Below are 18,973 nucleotides of genomic sequence, written 5' to 3'. Positions count from 1 at the left end.
AATTACACATAAAGTAAATAAAGAAAACAATCAGGTACTTTACTTACCTGTCATCTTCATACAAGTCCTAGTATATAATGTCCAGTGAATATTTTTTGACTGAGTGTATAAAAGAACCAATGAATTGAGACTCATTCAATTATTAACAGGAGTCTTTGAAAAACAGATCAGGTCTGCGGTAGTTTGGGGTCTGGGATATTCTCCCAAAGGTCCATGTGCTAAACTACTGGTTCTAAGCGCTGGATTATCACTGGAGGTCTTTAAACCTTTGATAGGTCGGATTTAGTGGAAAGTTTTAAGGTCACTGGAAGAACACATGTGAGAGTGATTGTGGGGACCCAGTGTCTTCTTTGATGTCCTTATTGTGAGGTGAGCAGATATGATCCTCCATGTGCTCACCAGTTTTATGGTTTTAGACCAAGAGTAATATGGTCAACCAACTATGGGTTAAGCCTACTAAACTGTGATCTAAAATGAACCTCATAATCCAGGCATGGTGGCACATACATGTACATCCCAGAACTTGGGAAACAAACAGGAGACTTGCTAGTTCAAGGCAGCCTAGAGTATATCCTGAGAATTTGTTTGAGAAAAAAAACAATGAACTAAACCAAATTGTAACAAAAAACATCTTACTCAGTTTTACTATAGTACACAGTATGCACTAACAGGAGGGTACTCAGGTGTAAGGATCCCTGTCACTGGCCACTCACCTGGTCAGCTAAGGAGGTAGACAGCATGCCCATGAGTTCCCTCTCAGCTGTCAGCCTCCACATCTGTTCCCATTTCATCTTGCGCAACTTATCCAGAAGCAGTAGTATCACTCCTGGGCAACAACATAGGATAGAAGAAGACGAGCAACCAACAGTGAGATGTCACTAGACATATCAGCCACTCTGAGACAGCCTATTTACCTGCAAGGATGATTTTTCCCTCCCAAATCTCAGGCAGCCAGTCTTCATCACACAGGGTGAATGGTTTAGAGATGAAGAGTCATGGCCTCAGCACCAGGCTATGCCAAATACTGATCAAGTGTAAAACTAAATCACATCTTTGAAACATACTCACTATATATGAAAGAGAATTAAAGTAAGTAGGTACATACCTTAATTCCTAGTACTTTCTGGAGTTATTTTGTGGTGACAGTTGTACTATTGGGTTAAAATAATAAATTTCTATTATTTATATACTATTTATAAACTATTATCACAGTAATAATAAGAGATTGTGCTGTGAACTTGATGTGCAGTATATATCTCATAAATACTAGTTTCTCTTCTGTGTTTTCTCTGGAGACATGACAACCTTAGTATCACTTGCACAATACATACCATTTGCTTTTTTTTCAGGAAAAAAGTACAATGCCTTCTCTACAACTTTACTCTGATTACATGTTTCAGTTTTAGTTATTTAAATTTTTTTTGTGTGTTTGAATGTTTGCCTGCATGTGTGTACATGTGCATTTGGTACCCACAGAGACCAGAAGAGATTCTCTGAAATTTGAATTACAGTAGGTTGTGAGCTGCTGTGTGGGTGCTGCGAATAAACTCAAGTCCTGTTCAAGAGCAAGTGCTTTTAACCTCCGAGTCAACATTCCAACCTTTATTATCTAACAGTACTGACCAGCTACACACCCTGGCCTTGGTGTTGCTGATTTCAGAACAGCTTTCCTTGGCTCAGTGATAATCAACATGTGTGTCAATCAGTGGGAAGGCAGTTCTTATGCTAGGTCTTTAACACAAATGTTAAAGCTTTGTGTTTATAAGAAATTATTAACAAGAGCCTATTGTTTCTTTCTCATCACCTCTTTATGGTGAATTTTTATAGGGCTGGACTTGAAGCAAATGGAGCAGGTGTAGAGCAATTTTCTACTGAACACACTCTTGTCTTTGGAAAAAGGGAAAACAATTAAATGTAGTATTAAGGCCAGAAAACTCAAATAAAGGAATGTGTATTTTGGCTTAGCTGAGTGAATTGAAGGCAGTTATCTACCAACAATTGAGTCCAAGTGGGCAGAAAAAGCCAAATTTGGAACAAGAGGCCATGTGGCCAAGGTGGTGAAGGGAACTGCTACACATTTGGGTCCCCAAAGTAATTCCAATCATGATGATTAACTCAGCAGAAGGGCCACTGTCCAGGCTGCTAAACATATTAGTTGATACCTAGACACATATCTCTAAGATTCCCAGAAGGAAACTGAGTTCCTCCTCATGGCAGACATACATATTGACTCTAATACTTTTTACTTATTCTAGTGGAACATGTTTGGAGAAAATCACTATTGACAGAAGGTTTTAGGCAGAGAAAATTTGAAAAAAATGGTAAGAATAGAGTGACACAGAGATATGTATTTATGAGTTACAAGGTGAATTAAGCTGATTACTTATATCCTTCATGCATATTGGCTTTTTTAAAATACCATATGCCTCAATGCTCCAAGATCTTTTGAAGACAAATGTCATTCTTATTTTGCTAGAGGGGAAACTGAGAGGCTACTCAGGCATCTGTCTAATTTAGAGTTGAAAAAACAGGTAGACCAGTGTGGGTGTGCCTTACTACAAAGCCAATGCTTCTTCACTATTCACACAGACCTGAGCCCCAGAGCCATTTGAAGCCATGGGATGACTTCTCCTCCTCCTCCTCCTCCTCCTCCTCCTTTTTTGATTTAGTTTCTACATAGGTAAAAATTAGGAAAACACTACTTGCCTCACCAACACTTAAAAAACTGATGCGTCTTCTTGTGGTAGCCTGATAACGTTAGCACACAGCTATCCCAAGAAGACTGGTAGTGCTTGCCAGTTTACAGTGTAGATACTCTTACCTTGGGGCATTTTGGTAATGTGGTATCATTGACATGGGAAGAAAAGCAGATGATTGGCACCCCACCCCCACACACCAGAGGATGCCAGCCAGTTCCACTACACCATAGAAATTGTTCCCTAAACAAAGAGATATTTTAAGAAAGAGTAAAATTTACACACAAACACACACACACACACACACACACACACACACACACACACAAAGATAGATAGATAGATAGATAGAGAGAGAGAGAGAGAGAGAAGTATATTGCTATGATTGGTTTAATAAAGAGCTGAACAGCCAATAGGTAGTAGGCAAGAGGTATAGGTGGAACTTCTGGGCAGAGAGGAGGAGATAATCCAGGAATAGGGGAGAACTCATTGCACTGTAAAAGGGAGATGAAGCTGAAGACAGCGGTACTGAGCTAGCATTTACCTGGTAACTGCTGTCCATGAGAGGCTGGATACTTTATTTATGTGACCTCTGATTCTCTGATTCTTGGACAAAACTACAAGGGAGATGAAATGTTTCCCATTTTAGACATGAAGACTAAGGCTCACACATGGCTACACAGTTGCAAAATTAATCATATTGTATGATTAGTGATCTTTCAAACATGGCATGTTGCTCCGTGTGTGTGTGTGTGTGTGTGTGTGTGTGTGTGTGTGTGTGTGTGTGTACACAAATACGCTCTTAAGTAAACAGGGAAGGTCTGGTTCTACCAGTGTAGTTCTTCCTGGAAGAAGAGTAATTCAGTGTTGCAAGGACTGAAGGAGACCATAGGGCATCTGCAGGTGGCCCCTGTACAGATATGGCAGGAAACTAGCATGTAAAAAGTCAGAGATGGCAGAGCTTCCTGAGGAGTGTCTTGCATGATGATGATGATGGCAGGCATGACCCTGTGTAAGTGATCATAGTCATTGGCTAGAGACTAGAAAGACTGGAATTAGGACAATGTTTCAGAGTTGACTTGCTGAACGTCAGAGCAACTGTCTTCTTTCTGCATATGAGCACACCCAACAAAACTCTCAGCAAGTACAGGCTTAGTTCTTGCCAGCAAGGGGAACTACTTAAATTTCCTCAGTACATTAGTCATTTCCTTGTTGCTATGATCAGATACATGATGAAAGCAACTTAGAAAAAGAATTTCAGCTCACAGTTTGAGGTGGTATGGTTGGTTTTTAATGGTGGGGAAGTTGTGGTCCCTGTGGCTTCATGGCAACAGGGGTGTGAGGCTGCCTGCACACATTTCAGAAGACTGAGAAGCAGAAAAATGAGAATGCTGATGAGCAGTTGGCTTTCACTTTCCTCCCTTCTTATTCAGAATGGAATCCCAGCCCATGTGATGCTGCTGCCCATATTCCAGTTCCCTTCTCAGCTACTCCTCCCTGCAAATTCACTCAAAGGCATTCCCAACTAATGCCCAAATGTTTCTTAATCCATTCACACTGACAATCAAAAGGAACCATCAAACCAGGCAAATGTCTGAGGTCTGCATAACCAAGACCTTTCTTAAGGGAAGTTCTCCTTTCCCTCCCTTCTGATCTTAGTTTCTTTCTTTGCAGCCTGCTTTCATGATTAAGTTAAATGAAAAAAATCAGCCTAGGATGGGCTTGGCAAATCAGACCACAGGCTTCCTTGATTCAAGGGGAGAAACAGAGGTTCCCAAATGGCTACATAATTCCAATAGACAAGACCAGTTCACAGCGGGATTTGGATAAAACTTATTCCTTAATTCAGTGTAGGATGTTAGTGTAGGAAACACAGTCAAACAAGTTGTGAAGATGGTGGGATAAACAAAGTATTTGATATAACATATGGATAGTGAGCCACAAAGGTGTTTATTTACCAGGAATGTGGATGCTATTGTGTTTCCCTTTGATTAGACCTCCTTGGCTTCTGCCTGCACTTCCCCATCACCACCTAATGATGACTTGTTCCTAAGTCCTCTGGTGGTTCTTGTGGCTTTGCAGGTCAGACCAATGAAAGTGCCCATGTACACCAAGCAGCTGCTTCATGGGAAGCTCTGAGGGCACATGGACTCTTACTTGAAACATTTATGAATGTGACCCACACAATAATAGCTTTCCTTCCCTCTGCTTTGAAGTACTGGGGGTGCTTATGATAAACCTGACCCAATAATGAAGGTGAGTTTATTAAAAACTGCTCAATTTAAGATCCCTGCTGATTTTTACCAGGGAATCACTTTTGATTATAAAACTAAAGGATTCTGTGGTCTACTTTTACTTCTTTTCTTTTTTTCTGTTTACTAAAAGCTGAGGGGGGTGGGCAGAGAGACAGAGATAGAGAGAGGGAACATTTAAGAGAGAGAATGCTTGAGAGTGTGAGGCAGAATCTTACCTAACACCCTCTATTTACTTTTGCTGGTTTCTTTCTTTCTTTCTTTCTTTCTTTCTTTCTTTCTTTCTTTCTTTCTTTCTTTCTTTCTTTCTTTCTTTCTTTCTTTCTTTCTTTCTTCTTTCTTTCTTTCTTTCTTTCTTTCTTTCTTTCTTTCTTTCTTTCTTTCTTTCTTTCTTTCTGTCTTTCTGTCTTTCTTTCTTTCTTTCCTTTCTCTCCTCTCTCTCTCTCTCTCTCTCTCTCTCTCTCTCTCTCTCTCTCTCTCTCTCTTGTATTAAGTATGGATAGGAAAAGGTATAGCAAATGTTCAAACCCTACAAAAGGCTGCTTGTAGCTAGAGTTTTCCTGCCTTGCCCACAGTCAGGACAAATCTTTGTCACCCGCCAGTCCCACAGCCACTCAGACCCAACCAAGTAAACACAGAGACTTATATTGCTTACAAACTGTATGGCCGTGGCAGGCTTCTTGCTAACTGTTCTTATAGCTTAAAGTAATCCATTCCCATAAATCTATACCTTGCCACATGGCTCGTGGCTTACCGGCATCTTCACATGTTGCTTGTCATGGTGGCGGCTGGCAGTGACTCCTTTTCCCTTCCTGTTCCCTTAATTCTCCTCTCTGTTAGTCCCGCCTATACTTCCTGCCTGGCCACTGGCCAATCAGTGTTTGATTTATTGAACAATCAGAGCAATTTGACACACAGACCATCCCACAGCAGCTGCTGGTCCTTTTCTCACATATTTATTCATTCAGTAAAAGCTGACTGGGTGGCTTCTACATGTTAGCTAACCGGTATTCAGAGATAAAGAATACAATGGGTTCTAAGATAGAGTACTAAGGGCTGGGTCTGAATGTCCCTAAAAGGCCCAGTGTCAATAGATTTGATTTGTTTGGCACTAATGGGAGATGGTAAAACCTTTATGAGGAAGGGCCTGTTAGGAGGTCTTTACATTATTGGGGGTACAGTATTGAATGTTGTTGTGTGATCTTGACTCCATAACTGTTCTCTTTTGTTTCCTAGCCAGGAAATGGAGTGTTTTACTAAGATGTACTGCTTCCCTATAGTCATTGGTCAAAATGCTCATGGTCCAGAATCTATGAAATTATGAGGCAAAACCAAACCTTCTCTATTTATAAGTTGATTGCCTCAGGTGTTTGCCACTGCATTGAAAAATTGGTTAACTGAGAAAGAAAGGTACAGTCTAGGTAGGAATGTTAAGTGCCCAACTCAAGCCACAGGAAGTGCTCCTTTTGGGAAGTACCTTTATCCTTCTCTTCAAATCACTGGGCAGAGCATCTTCAGTATGATTGTGACAGAGTGGTCTAGAGCAACTGCTCAGTAGATAAGAGCACTGGCTGCTCTTTCAGAGGATACCAGTTCAGTTCCCAACACCCACATGGTAGCTCACAACCATCTGCAACCCCAGTCTAAGGGATCCAATTCCCTCTTCTCACCTTTCTGGGCACCAGCACACATGTGGTACACATACACACATGTCAAAACACTGATACACATAAAATATATTTAAAGAAAGATTGTGACAGGGCTACGAATATGAAGAATTTAGAGTCTGGCAAAGGCCTTTCATCAAGATTTGCAGAATACTTTTATTGTTTATATTTTGGCCAATCAACATTTTATGAAAGAAGAAAATACATTTAGAGATCACAGAGTATAGCTTTTTTAAATTTAATTTATTTATTTAAATTTTATAATATATTTAATTTTACATATCAGCCATGGATTCCCCTGTCCTTCCTCCTCCCACTCCCCCTAACCCCTGCCCTGCTGTGGGATGTTCTGTATGTCCTGTGGGAGCCTGTTCTCAGGTTCCTTGTGGCTTTACCCAGCAGGTCTGCATAGAGGATGATTAGGACCATGGGCCTGAGTGCAGGTGTCTGAGATGGTCTGCACTTGGCTGTGCTGTAGGATGGTCTGTATGTCAAGTTGCTCTGAATGGTCAATAAATAAAACACTGATTGGCCCGTGGCTAGGCAGGAAGTATAGGCAGGACTAACAGAAGGAGTCACTGCCAGCCGCCACCCTGACAAGCAGCATGAAAAGATGCCAGTAAGCCACGAGCCACGTGGCAAGGTATAGATTTATGGGAATGGATTACTTTAAGCTATAAGAACAGTTAGCAAGAAGCCTGCCATGGCCATACAGTTTGTAAGCAATATAAATCTCTGTGTTTACTTGGTTGGGTCTGAGCGGCTGTGGGACTGGCGGGTGACAAAGATTTGTCCTGACTGTGGGCAAGGCAGGAAAACTCTAGCTACACCGCCCTCCCCCAATCTACCCCCCATTCCCATTTCCTCCAGGGCAAGAACTCCCCTGGGGATTTAGCTCAGCCTGGTAGATTCAGTTGAGGCAGGTCCAGTCCCCTCCTCCTTTCACCCAGGCTGAACAAAGTGTCCCAGCATAGGTCCTAGGTTCCAACAGAGTATAGCTTTAAGATTTTTTACAGTTGATGCATCACTGTAACTAAAATCTAGACCCAAAACAAAACCTTGCTGCTTGGCCAGAAATCTCCTCATTGTCACATATACCATACTCAACATCCTGCCATTTGAGCTGACTGTTTATATCATGGTTTATTTTAGTTAATGCTGAACTTCATATAAATTGAATCTTACAGTAAGTACACTTTAATAACACCCTTTGTCTACAACATTATGTTTGTGAAATCTACCCACATTACTGTACAAGGTTGTAGTTTTTCTCATCTTAATGCTACATAACAACCTACAACATGATTGAATGTTATTTTGTTTATCCATTATATTGCTGACAGACAGAAAGATTGTTTCCACATTTGAAAGTGCTTATAAACATTCTGAAGCATGTTTCCTGGTATCCTATGTATTTTCGTTGAGTACATACTTAGGAATGGAGTTTCTAGCTGCTCAAAGTTCATCTGAACTAGATCCTATACTAGAAGATATATTGGAAGAACTGCAAGAGGTACCTGCTTCCTAGGTGTAGTGAAGATTAAGCATAATTTTAATCCATTTGAAACTGCAAATCCCTAACAAGCATCACACATATGTTAGTTAGGACTATCAATATTCTCATGAACATATACATGCTCATGTCTCCTGGAAAAGAACATCAGTAGCTATAAGGCCACTGCAATCTTTAGAGTCTGAATCTGCACTAAGGAATGAGCCAGCCTGACTCAGGCACATCCTAGGCTACTGGCTCACGGGGAAAAAATTATTCTAGAAATTGGATCAGGCAGGGCATGCACTGATTTTTACAGTTTCCCTTCTTAAAACTGGATCACTTCAAAACCACTTATGCCTCTCTTTAAAAACTACAGTGCTCTGGGATGGTCTGTATGTCAAATGTGTTGCTCTGATTGGTCAATAAAGAAAACACTGATTGGCCAGTAGCCAGGCAGGAAATATAGGTGGGACTAACAGAGAAGAGAAATAAATGAACAGGAAGGCGGAGGGAGACACTGTCAGCCGCTGCCATGACAAGCAGCATGTGAAGATGCCGGTAAGCCACAAGCCATGTAGCAAAGTATAGATTTATAGAAATGGATTAATTTAAGATATAAGAACAGTTATCAAGAAGCCTGCCATGGCCATACAGTTTGTAAGCAATATAAGTCTCTGTGTTTACTTGGTTGGGTCTGAGCGGCTGTGGGACTGGCGGGTGACAAAGATTTGTCCTGACTGTGGACCAGGCAGGAAAACTCTAGCTACACTACAGAACCCTGAGATGTAGTCCAGTGAAGCCTATTTTTACATTCACCCAGTATTTGCCTGGCTCTTTCTTGTGCATGCCCTCTGCTCTCTCTGCTCCTATATTCTTACTAGTTTTATCTTTTGAGAGCCTCAGATCCCTCCCAGCAAATTCTCCACTCACCTGTGCACTTACTCTCCACCCAGATGCCAATCAACTGCAAGATTCATCTCTTTCCCTTATCATTCCTTTACAAGTGTCTCCACCCTGAGATGCCCAATTCTCCAGGGTACAGATGAGGTAATTTCCACACATCAATGTCTATAACAGGCAAAGCAGGCAAACTCAGAGGATGCTTCTGAATGACTTAAATAAAGGAATGAGTTCCAAACAAGCCAGGGCCCTGCCTTGTGTTACTCAATAAAGGCTCAAAGACCATTTGCACACAAACAGTTAAATGTGCTGTGATGCACAATGCTTAAAACCAAAAATCCTCTGGACTTTTGATGAAGCAGAACTTGGGTGAAAGAAGCTTGGCAGCTGTCAATCTGGCCCTTGCCTTCAGCCATGACAAAAGAGGCCACATGTCAAAATCAAATCTTCCATTCAATGACCACCCTTTTCCCACATGATGAAAAGTCTCACAAACTTTGCTATTAGGAAGTTTTCTCAGAACGAACTCAGGTCTAAGCAGAGGGTTATGGGAAAAACATGGGCATTGCGAGAGACATGGGTATGAATCAGGTCTCTGCAACCTCCTTGCTGGATGACTTGGGGAAGTGACTTATTCTCTCTGTCTTTGCTCTCATCTGTACAATGTGGGACAATACAGCCTTAATCCTTGAAGACAAACTTGTCCCTAGGGATATTCTACTTCTGCTGATATTGACCACAAACCAAAGATATCTTTAAGTAAATAAAGAATCTGAGTCCATTTGTTGTTGATAATTCCCAAGAGAGGAAGGAGACAGGAGCAAGACAGATAAACTTTGTCTTATCTCAACTGACTCCTCTGCTCCTCAGCTCCACACCAGGGTCATCAGGACCACTGTCCTTTGTGTCAGAAGGAGCCACAGGAAGCTGGGGTAGGGCAATTGAAAAAAAGCAACTTATTTCTCTAAGATATATTGATAGAGATGTGTGTCTCAAAGTCCTACAATGGCAGGAACATTTGGAGAGAGAAGAAATGTGTGTGGTAAGGAATTGCTTCTCAGAATGTATAGCAAGTCAGGCACAGAGATGTATGTTAATAAAAATCTTATTGAAATGGAAGAGAAGGGTCCTGCAAAGTTGCCACTGAATAAGGACTAATTAATAGGAAGTAATTGCTCAATGTTCTCATTAAGTTGTAAAGTAACAAAGATGATTGAAAGCCTCAGCCAGGTATGATCCTCTTCACTGTTGTAGAATAAAATGCAAGAGTCCGTAATCGTTCTGTCACATCCCAAGAAGCCCTATAAAACTCCTCCATCTTATCTCAACTGATTTCTCTGGTTGCCAGTTCCAGTCTAGGCCAACTTAATATCAGCATCAAGCCACTTTGTTCTTGTCTCCAGGTTTTATGCATTGTTAGTTCCAGGTTGTTCATTAGGTCTTGGCTGAAATGTCACTTTCACATAGAGGTCTGTCCCTATTGTCATCTATCATAGATTCTGGTCAACTGCTTTAGGTAGTAATCATAATATACTATTACTTTCTCTTCCCATCTTGGCTCCCTCTCAAGTGATAATGAAAACCTCAACAAATGTCATACATCAGCACCAGTTAGGAGCCACAAAAAGCTCTATGTCCCAGTTGTGGCTCCACTACCAATGTGTAAAGCAGTAGGAATTTTGAATAAACTCTGTAAGACTCCTTACATTGGGGATTAAGGAGATAAAATATGAAAAAATACTAGCATAGGCTAAGGTACAAAGTCATTCAACATGCATGGAAGATGCTGGTAAGAGTATACAATACAGGTCCTTTGTGCATTCCTTTCCTGTTGCGTTAGGCACTTTTCTTTGTACCTCACAAAAAGAAGCTTCTGGGAGGTAGGGTTTATTTGGGTTCATGGGTGTGGTGGTATTGTGTTCCCCAAAATATTGTGTACCTTAATAAACTTATCTGGGGTCAGAGAACAGAACAGCCACTAGTTAGGCAGTGATAGCACACGCCTTTAATCCTAGCATTCCAGAGGCAGAAATCCATCTTGGATCTCTGTGAGTTCAAGGCCACATTGGAAACAGCCATGCATGGTGACTCACGCCTTTAATCCCAGGAAGCTAGCCTTTAATCCTAGGGAGTGATGGTAGAAAGCAGAAAGGTATATAAGGCGTGAGGACCAGAAACTAGAAGCATTTGGCCTGGTTAAGCATTTGGCTGGTTAAGCATTCAGGCTTTTAAGCAGCAGTTCAGCTGAGAGCCACTGGGATGAGGACACAGAAGCTTCCAGTCTGAGGAAACAGGACCAGCTGAAGAATTGGCAAAGTGAGATAGCTGTGGCTTGTTCTGTCTCTCTGACCTTCCAGTATTCACACCAATAACTGGCCTCAGGTTTGATTTTATTAATAAGAACTTTTAAGATTCCTGCTACACATGGGCTAAGAGAGTATAATGCATCATGACAGGGAAGGCATGACAGAGGAGTGTGAGCTGGTCAGTCACGATGTGTTTATATTTAGGGAACAGAAAGAGATGAATCCTGGTACTAAGCTTGCTTTTTCCTTCCTATACAGACTGGATCTTCAGGCGTTTGAGATGTGCTGCCTACAGTCAGGTTAATCAAACCCTTCTGGAAACATCCTTACAAATACACTCAGAAGTGTATTTTCTAGGTGATTCCATATCCCATCAAGTTGATAATGAAGATGAACCTTTATATTTGCCCTATGTGAAGACAGATGGCCACTGTTAAACCATTTATGGCTAAGGTAATCCAATCTACTTAATGAAACGCCATTATAAAAGAATCTCTGGGCCGGGCGGTGGTGGCGCACGCCTTTAATCCCAGCACTCGGGAGGCAGAGCCAGGCAGATCTCTGTGAGTTCGAGGCCAGCCTGGGCTACCAAGTGAGCTCCAGGAAAGGCGCAAAGCTACGCAGAGAAACCCTGTCTCGAAAAACCAAAAAAAAAAAAAAAAAAAAAAAAACAAAAAACAAAAAACAAACAAAAAGAATCTCTGGACAGGTTATTAGCTACAATAGGAATGGCCTGCCATTGTATCATCAACTAAACCCTATAAAATAAATCCAGAGATTATGGAAGAGAGAAATAAGCTTTGAAAACAAAGCAAAGAACCAGAAACTTCATCTCATAGCAACCTATTAACACTGGGCTATTATTCCCATTTATCAGATAGGGAAAAATAAGTGGCACAGACAGGATCTTAACTCAGTTCTTCCAGATCCCATTGTTTCTGCTCTGCTGTAAACTGTTGTTGTTGGACACTCTTGTTCTTAAAGGGCTAGAAAGCAGATAATTTTGGCTTTTGAAATCCCAGGGTAGAAACTGGCACTTCTCATGTTCTGTCACCATGACCCCCAAACAGCCATGGACAAACAGAAAATCAATGATGTGGTAGGAGTTTTATTAATGGACACTGACATTTAAATTCCATATAACTTCCATGTGTCACTAAGTGGATTATTTTATTCACCTTCCCCTGTCCCCAGCAATCTAAAAAATGCAAAATCTATCTTGGTTTCAGGACACAAAATGGGTCATTTTTGCCCAACTTCTGCTGCAGAGAGTCAAATATTCACTAAGAGACAGGAAATCATCTTGGAGCATCGTGGTAAATGTTTTAAGGTGTATTTTCCTGGTCACCCCAGCTTGATCCTAGGCTTCAGACAATGGGCTCTGTTTGTTTCCTATTTCTTTTGTATTGGGGCCAGCAAATAGCTGAGTCTATCTCTACCAGACTGGGTTTAATAAAACATGGGTTCAATAAGCAAAGCCTTCCTTGGTAGAGCAGCCATGCAGGGTGAAAGATGGGTATTTCTCTTGGATAATTGCCTTTGCTGAGATTCCCTTCACTTGAAGCAATCCCTCAGGGACTCAAGAACAAATTCAGGATCTGCCCAGCCATTTTGATTCAAATACATCTGACCCACTGTGGAGAGATGCAGGAGTGGAGGGAGGGCTTAGGAGGACAAGAACTGCTGTTTAGTATAAAGTGGATGACAGGGAACAGCTCACTGTATGCCCGATAAACAGGAGGCTGATCTTCCTCTCTTTATGAAGTCACCCGCATTTTAAGTTGGATTCTATGAGCCATGAAGAAGCACAGGAGAATGGGTTGAGCACAAGAGGGACAGAAAGGCCTTTTGCTGGTTCCTTGCTATATATCCTGTAGGGTTTTCCCACTTACACATTATAACTGTTTGTAACTACATATCTTTCTTGACAGCCTTGGCAGTCTGTGGCCTGTCTTCTCTTTTCACATAAGTGTCCCCAGCACCTTAAAAGGTGAGGGATACTGTGCACTGTTAATTATCAATAATCTCTGCTAAATGAGTGTCCACAAATTCAAGCAGCTGTGAAGCCCAAGAACCCAGTAACAGCAAAAGAGGGCTTTATTAGTTTCTTCCGACCACTGTGATAAACCACTATTGCCCAAGGCAACTTATAGACAGAAGGGTTTATTTGGCTTAGGGTTCCAGAGGAATAAGAGTCTGTTAAAGTGGGGAGGCATCACTGCAGGCATGGTGTCAGGAACCATATGCTAAGAGCTCAAATCTTGAACCACAAGAACAAAGCAGAGAAAAAGCACCGGGGATGACTCAAATTTTTTAAATCTCAAAGCTGTCTCTTACTGACATACTTCCTCCAGCAAGGCCACACTTCCTAAACCTGCTCAAACAATAGCACTAACAAGGACCGAGTATTCAAACACCTGAGCCTATGTGGGACATTCTCATTCAAACTACCACAAGGGTGGAGGTAATAAAGAAAAGGGTGAAATGGAAAGAATGGTGCTGTCTTTAAAATGAGGTTCTAGAACAAAGGGTGGCTCATGTCTGTATAGTAAATAGGAATCACCTGCTATGACTGGAAACTACTAAAGGAGGATATGATTTAAATCTCCCCAGGCGATTTCCATATATAGCCATAATGACCAGGTATTGTTGTAATTTAGAAGATGGTGTAATACTACTAAGACAGTCCATATCAGTACCAGGAATGGTGAGGCACACCTTTAATTCCAACACTTTGGAGACAGAGGGAGGCAGATCTCTGTGACTTCAAGGACAGCCTGGTTTACAAAGCAAGTTCCAGGATAGCCAGGGGCTTTTATACAGAGAAACCCTATATCAAACAAACAAACAAACAAACAAACAAACAAAGAGTCCATAGTTATCTAACCTAGTTTATGGGGGGATGGGGCTGGACAAATTCCCAGAGCTATAAAACCAATCTACCAACCATTGCTATGCACTGACAGCCTAAGCGCTTAGAAGGAAGGCTTTTAAGCCCTGGGCCCTGTTATTTATCAGTTCTGCTAATGTATGAAACCAATTAACCTCAGAGCCTCCATGAACTCCTCTTTAAAATGGGGATTAGATGAGATAATGCACATGAAAGCATGCATCAAATCTAAGAGATTAGTGCCATGAACTTGGAAGGCCCCAAAGAAATCAGATACCTCATCCTATCATAGATATATCTCTGTGATCTGTGAAAACCATGTTACCGAATGACTGCTGACAATTCTCTCCATGAAAGGGAGCTTCTGGATCATACCATTTCTTCTTACCACCCACTGTATGGTGTCTGCATGTTGGGTCGCAGCTCCTGTTCTTGAGATAACACTGGCATCATGGAGATTGCCTGACTTTGCGTGGGTCAGCAGGGTAAGACAGCAATGTTTTCAGGAAAGGCCACGCCTCTTGTTACTGCTATTCCAGGTTAACTGAAATGCTGAGCCAGGTATGGTTGGTTACTCAGGCCAGCATAGGTTCTGCTTTCCTTAGCCTTTGGTCAATGGCCCATAACTTCAGAGGCCTAGCCTTTACTATTGGAGGTCATCTCTCTGAGCTAAAAAAGCTGAGGCTGGCTTCCTATTAACAGTTTTTCTGCAAAAAATACTGCTTCTTTTGCAATATAGAGACCATGTACCTAACATAGACAGCAAACAAGGAAGCGTCAAATCTAAGGGGTGAGTATTTACATATAATATACCCATTTAATTGTGAAGTGGTATAAAATTAAATTTTTCATAACATTTGATACAGAAGTGTCTTCTATTAAAAACTATTGTATATCAATATACAACCAAACAAACATGGCTAATAAAGGAATTTATACATTATTGACTATAATTGGGATGGGGAAAACTTAGGAAAAACAGTACTACCAGCTAATGAGAAATAAATTATTGTCATCAAATGGAAAAACAATGCAGTGTTAGAAAGATACCTGTTCATATACTAAATGAATGTAGAAAGATATTCACTATTTTATTTTTAAATAAATAGAGCATATACCGTAAGAAGATGCAGATACCAATGGAAGCAGATAATTGCCTACATGGAATCAAAAGTCAAGAATGACCAAGAAACTGCAGACAGCTTTGTCAGGCAGGTGAGGGGCAGAGGGATTTCACAGTTCACTGTTTACCAACTGGCTTCCAGAGGGGGGGGTATGATTTGTGGTGTTTACTGATTCCCATGGTGTGAATATTCGCACCACCATAGATTCTGAACTACCAAACAAAGATGGGAAGATGGCCAGTACACCTTTTAGGATTTTTTGTTTTGTTTTTTTTGTATTGGAGTAGGGGTCAAGAAAGGATGATTCTCAATGAGTAAACTTTCTCCTATGCAGGATGAATATATTCTAGGAATGTGCTGTACAACACACTGCCTGTGGTTAATAACCACCATCACAAAACAAAGTATACTATTTTGTTATAATAAAATGCAGTTTGGGAATGCTGATGCTATACAATTGCAAGAGAACATGTGGGTAACCTGTTGCTAACGAAGGATTTGATGAGAACTCAGGACTCTGTTTCAGATGTAGAAAACAAGCTGTGTATGTCGTACAGCTCCATGGTACCTATATCCTCTCACTTATTTCTCAGCATTATCAGGAATACTGCCTTTCTTTCAGGAATATATTGGCTACAGTCTGAATGTTTTTGTCTCCAAATTCAGAAGTTGAAACTCCAACCACCAAAGTGATTACTGAAGTCTTTGGGAGGTAGTCAGGATGTAAATAGAAAATAGAAGAACTCCTTTTTTTTTTTTTTTTTTTTTTTTTTTCCCAGGGAGGATACAGGTAGAAGGTGCCAGGCACAAAACAGACAGCAGCCCTGGACAGGTGTTGAATCTGCCTGTATCTGACATCCTGGCCTCTGAATGAAGAGAAACACATTCCTGTTGTTCATGGTATTATACAGCAGTATGAATGTACCAGGACATCATTTAGTATTCTTAACTCACAGTGGAGAACAGAGGGTATAGAGAAGTGGCCTGGCTATTCTCTATCAGGCTATACAAGGACTAATGCAGAAGCCTGGAGGATGGGACAGCACCTGCACTCAGGCCCACAGATGCTCTCATGCCTCTGTATCTGAGACTGAAGGACCAACTCAGCTGGATGAGTCTTGTTTTTGCAATTTGTTTCTTCTTGTTTCTCCTTTCTGTTCAGCAGGTGGCAGCCTTGTAATTTACTTAGCAAAAAGATAGGAAAACATAAGACTCAGAGGCCAGAATTTTCCAGAAAATGAAATCAAGAATAAAAAAAAAAATAGTTCAGGATATAAGAATTGGGGCTGGGGGTGGGTTGCACTGAAGGCCAGACTCAGAAAGTCTTGAGTTAAATGCATACTCTCAGAGGTCATGGTCCTGGGGAAGCAATGGTGAACTTCAGGAACAGTGGCTTTTGCTCATCAAGATATCATTACAAGGTGCAGCTACAGAAACTCTTTAGTGGCTGATTTTAATTAGGGGCCTCCTGTGAGGTCTGGGGTGAGGAGGCTCACTTGTTAGGCTGCTCACTAAAGTGTTTCATAAGACCCAATGATGCTGAAGTTTTGAAAATGTGGTGGTTAAGTGTTCTGGGTCCAATGATGGGTGCTTTGCACAGCATTTACAGCTGTTTTAGTCAGTGCTCTATTGCTGTGAAGAAATGCCATGACGATGGCAACTCATAAAAAGAAAGCATTTAATTGGTACTTGCTTACATTCAGAGGCTTAGTCCATTATCAGCATGATGGGAAGCATGGCAACATGAAGACAGACATGGTGCTTGAGAGGTAGCTGATAGTTCTACATCCAGATCAGTAGACAGCAGGAAGAAAGAACCACATTGGTCCTGGCTTGAGCATTTGAAACCCCAAAGCCCACCCCTAGTGGCACACTTTCTCCAACTAGGACATACCTCGTAATCTCTGTCAAGTAGTGCCACTCCCTAATGAGCAGGAATTTAAAAAAATGAGCCTTTGGGAGGGCATTCCATCACAGGAGCCACAGCCTAGAGATGAAAACTTGGCTCAGGGACAAGACATAAACTGAGAATCAAAGGGAAAGGGGGTGTTGGGTACAATTAGGTTTTCCCAAGAGTCAGGAGGGAAACTATTGTTTCACCCCTCCCCCAATCTGATGGAAAGGGCTGAACTGAATTTAGCATTCAGACTACAGATTTGCAGAGCTACCCCCCTCACTGCTAATCTGCCAAGTACCTCTGATGGCATGTGAGATTCCCATCCCTCATTCCAAATTGCTGTACCAGAAGTCTTGGGCATCATTTATCCAGTGTTCACTGTGTTTCCCTTTCATGCAATTCTTCCAGAAACCCTGTGAGTCTTATTAGAAAAGGAAAGTCAGCAGAAGGAATTTGCCCAAAGCTATTCAATGAGTCTTGGGCAGATGCAGCGATTGCTTGGGTTCTGCGCAACTCCCCTTGTACTAGGCACAACAGTTGTTGGCAAGTGCTCGAACCAGGTGCATTTCACAGAGTAAAGAACTGGGGCTCACAGAACAGGCTGTGATATGCAGGAGTGACTGAGTGATCTAAGCAATAGAGAAGGGTGTGGCTCCTTATGTTCTCACTTAGATATTTGAGGGGTGGCCAGGTAGAAAGATAAGGGGCATATATATTCCATAATAACCCACAGGGAGAACTGAGGCCAGAGAAGGCTCTGCTTTATGAGGCAGAATAGACAAGCTATGGGAAAGGTCACAGACTCAGATAAAGTTTAAGTAGACAGAAGCAGTTGTGTGATGGCACTGCTAAGTGTGATTCCAGCTGGCTGTACATAACTTGGAAGTAGGGGGCATTACATTCACAATGATCTCAAGATAGATTATGGGACCACTATGGCTTTGCACTGATGTAACATTGTTGGACATCAACAACATTACCGACTCCTAGGTCCTAAAGAGGCCTTCACCTGCCAAGTCCCAAGAAGAATGGACATTCACATTTATGATTGCATGTAGTTGTTCTAAATATTGAAGCCTGAAACTCTTATGGCTTATTAAGTTTAAATTGGTTATTAACTGATGGCTTTGACAGACACTGAGTTTAAAATCCAAATGAAGGGCTCACAGGACTCCCTGTCATCTGATATTTTGCCAAGAGTGTTCATGACTTTTGAAGGATAAAAATTTCTCACACATGCCAGTGCCCACTCATGGCATCTGGATGGCTATGTCGTATCTGTACTTCACATAATGGCAAAGTTTGCTCTAGTCTTGAATACAGGCAAAGAAGCTCCTGACCATATCATTTGGTTGCTGCTGCTGCCACACTTACGCTGAATGAATGAGTGAGTGAATTTCATATAAGCCTACTTTCTCTGGGTGTTAATTATTATAGAAATCATCCAATTACAATATTTCTTCCAAGTACGGAGATTAATAGGAGAGATAAGAAATGAAGAGACATGCCCAAATTTTTGAAATGCCGGACTTTGGAAGTAGAGGTAAGTGTCAGGTGATACCTATGTATCTGCTGATCCCATTAAGCTGTTCGTTTCAGTTATTTGGCAAGTTACCAGCTGGTTTGTCTTTCTGACTCCGTGCCACGGAATGTACCATGTACTGTCTAACTTATTGCATAATACTTTCCATTTCTTTCTAGTCCAGGGCTTGCTCCAGTCTCAGAGGTGAGTCAGCCCTTGAATGC

The 18,973-nt window shown here is 41.4% G+C and overlaps 1 protein-coding gene across 3 annotated transcripts in view; it reads right to left on the bottom strand.

Annotated features, from left to right (window-relative positions):
- Nucleotides 1–18,973, bottom strand: part of Large1 (LARGE xylosyl- and glucuronyltransferase 1) — a 508,586-nt gene that overhangs the window by 66,987 nt on the left and 422,626 nt on the right. For all 3 annotated transcript variants that reach the window (XM_028894770.1, XM_028894772.2, XM_037206162.1), the window contains one exon: nucleotides 714–826. In XM_028894770.1, coding sequence (XP_028750603.1) covers nucleotides 714–826 — 113 coding nt within the window. The remainder of the gene's footprint in view (nucleotides 1–713; nucleotides 827–18,973) is intronic.

The sequence above is a fragment of the Peromyscus leucopus genome, chromosome 5 (assembly GCF_004664715.2).
Source record: "Peromyscus leucopus breed LL Stock chromosome 5, UCI_PerLeu_2.1, whole genome shotgun sequence".
NCBI classification, from domain to species: domain Eukaryota; kingdom Metazoa; phylum Chordata; class Mammalia; order Rodentia; family Cricetidae; genus Peromyscus; species Peromyscus leucopus.
The sequence above is the reverse complement of the archived record's forward strand: the minus strand, read 5'-3'. Positions and strand labels throughout refer to the sequence as shown.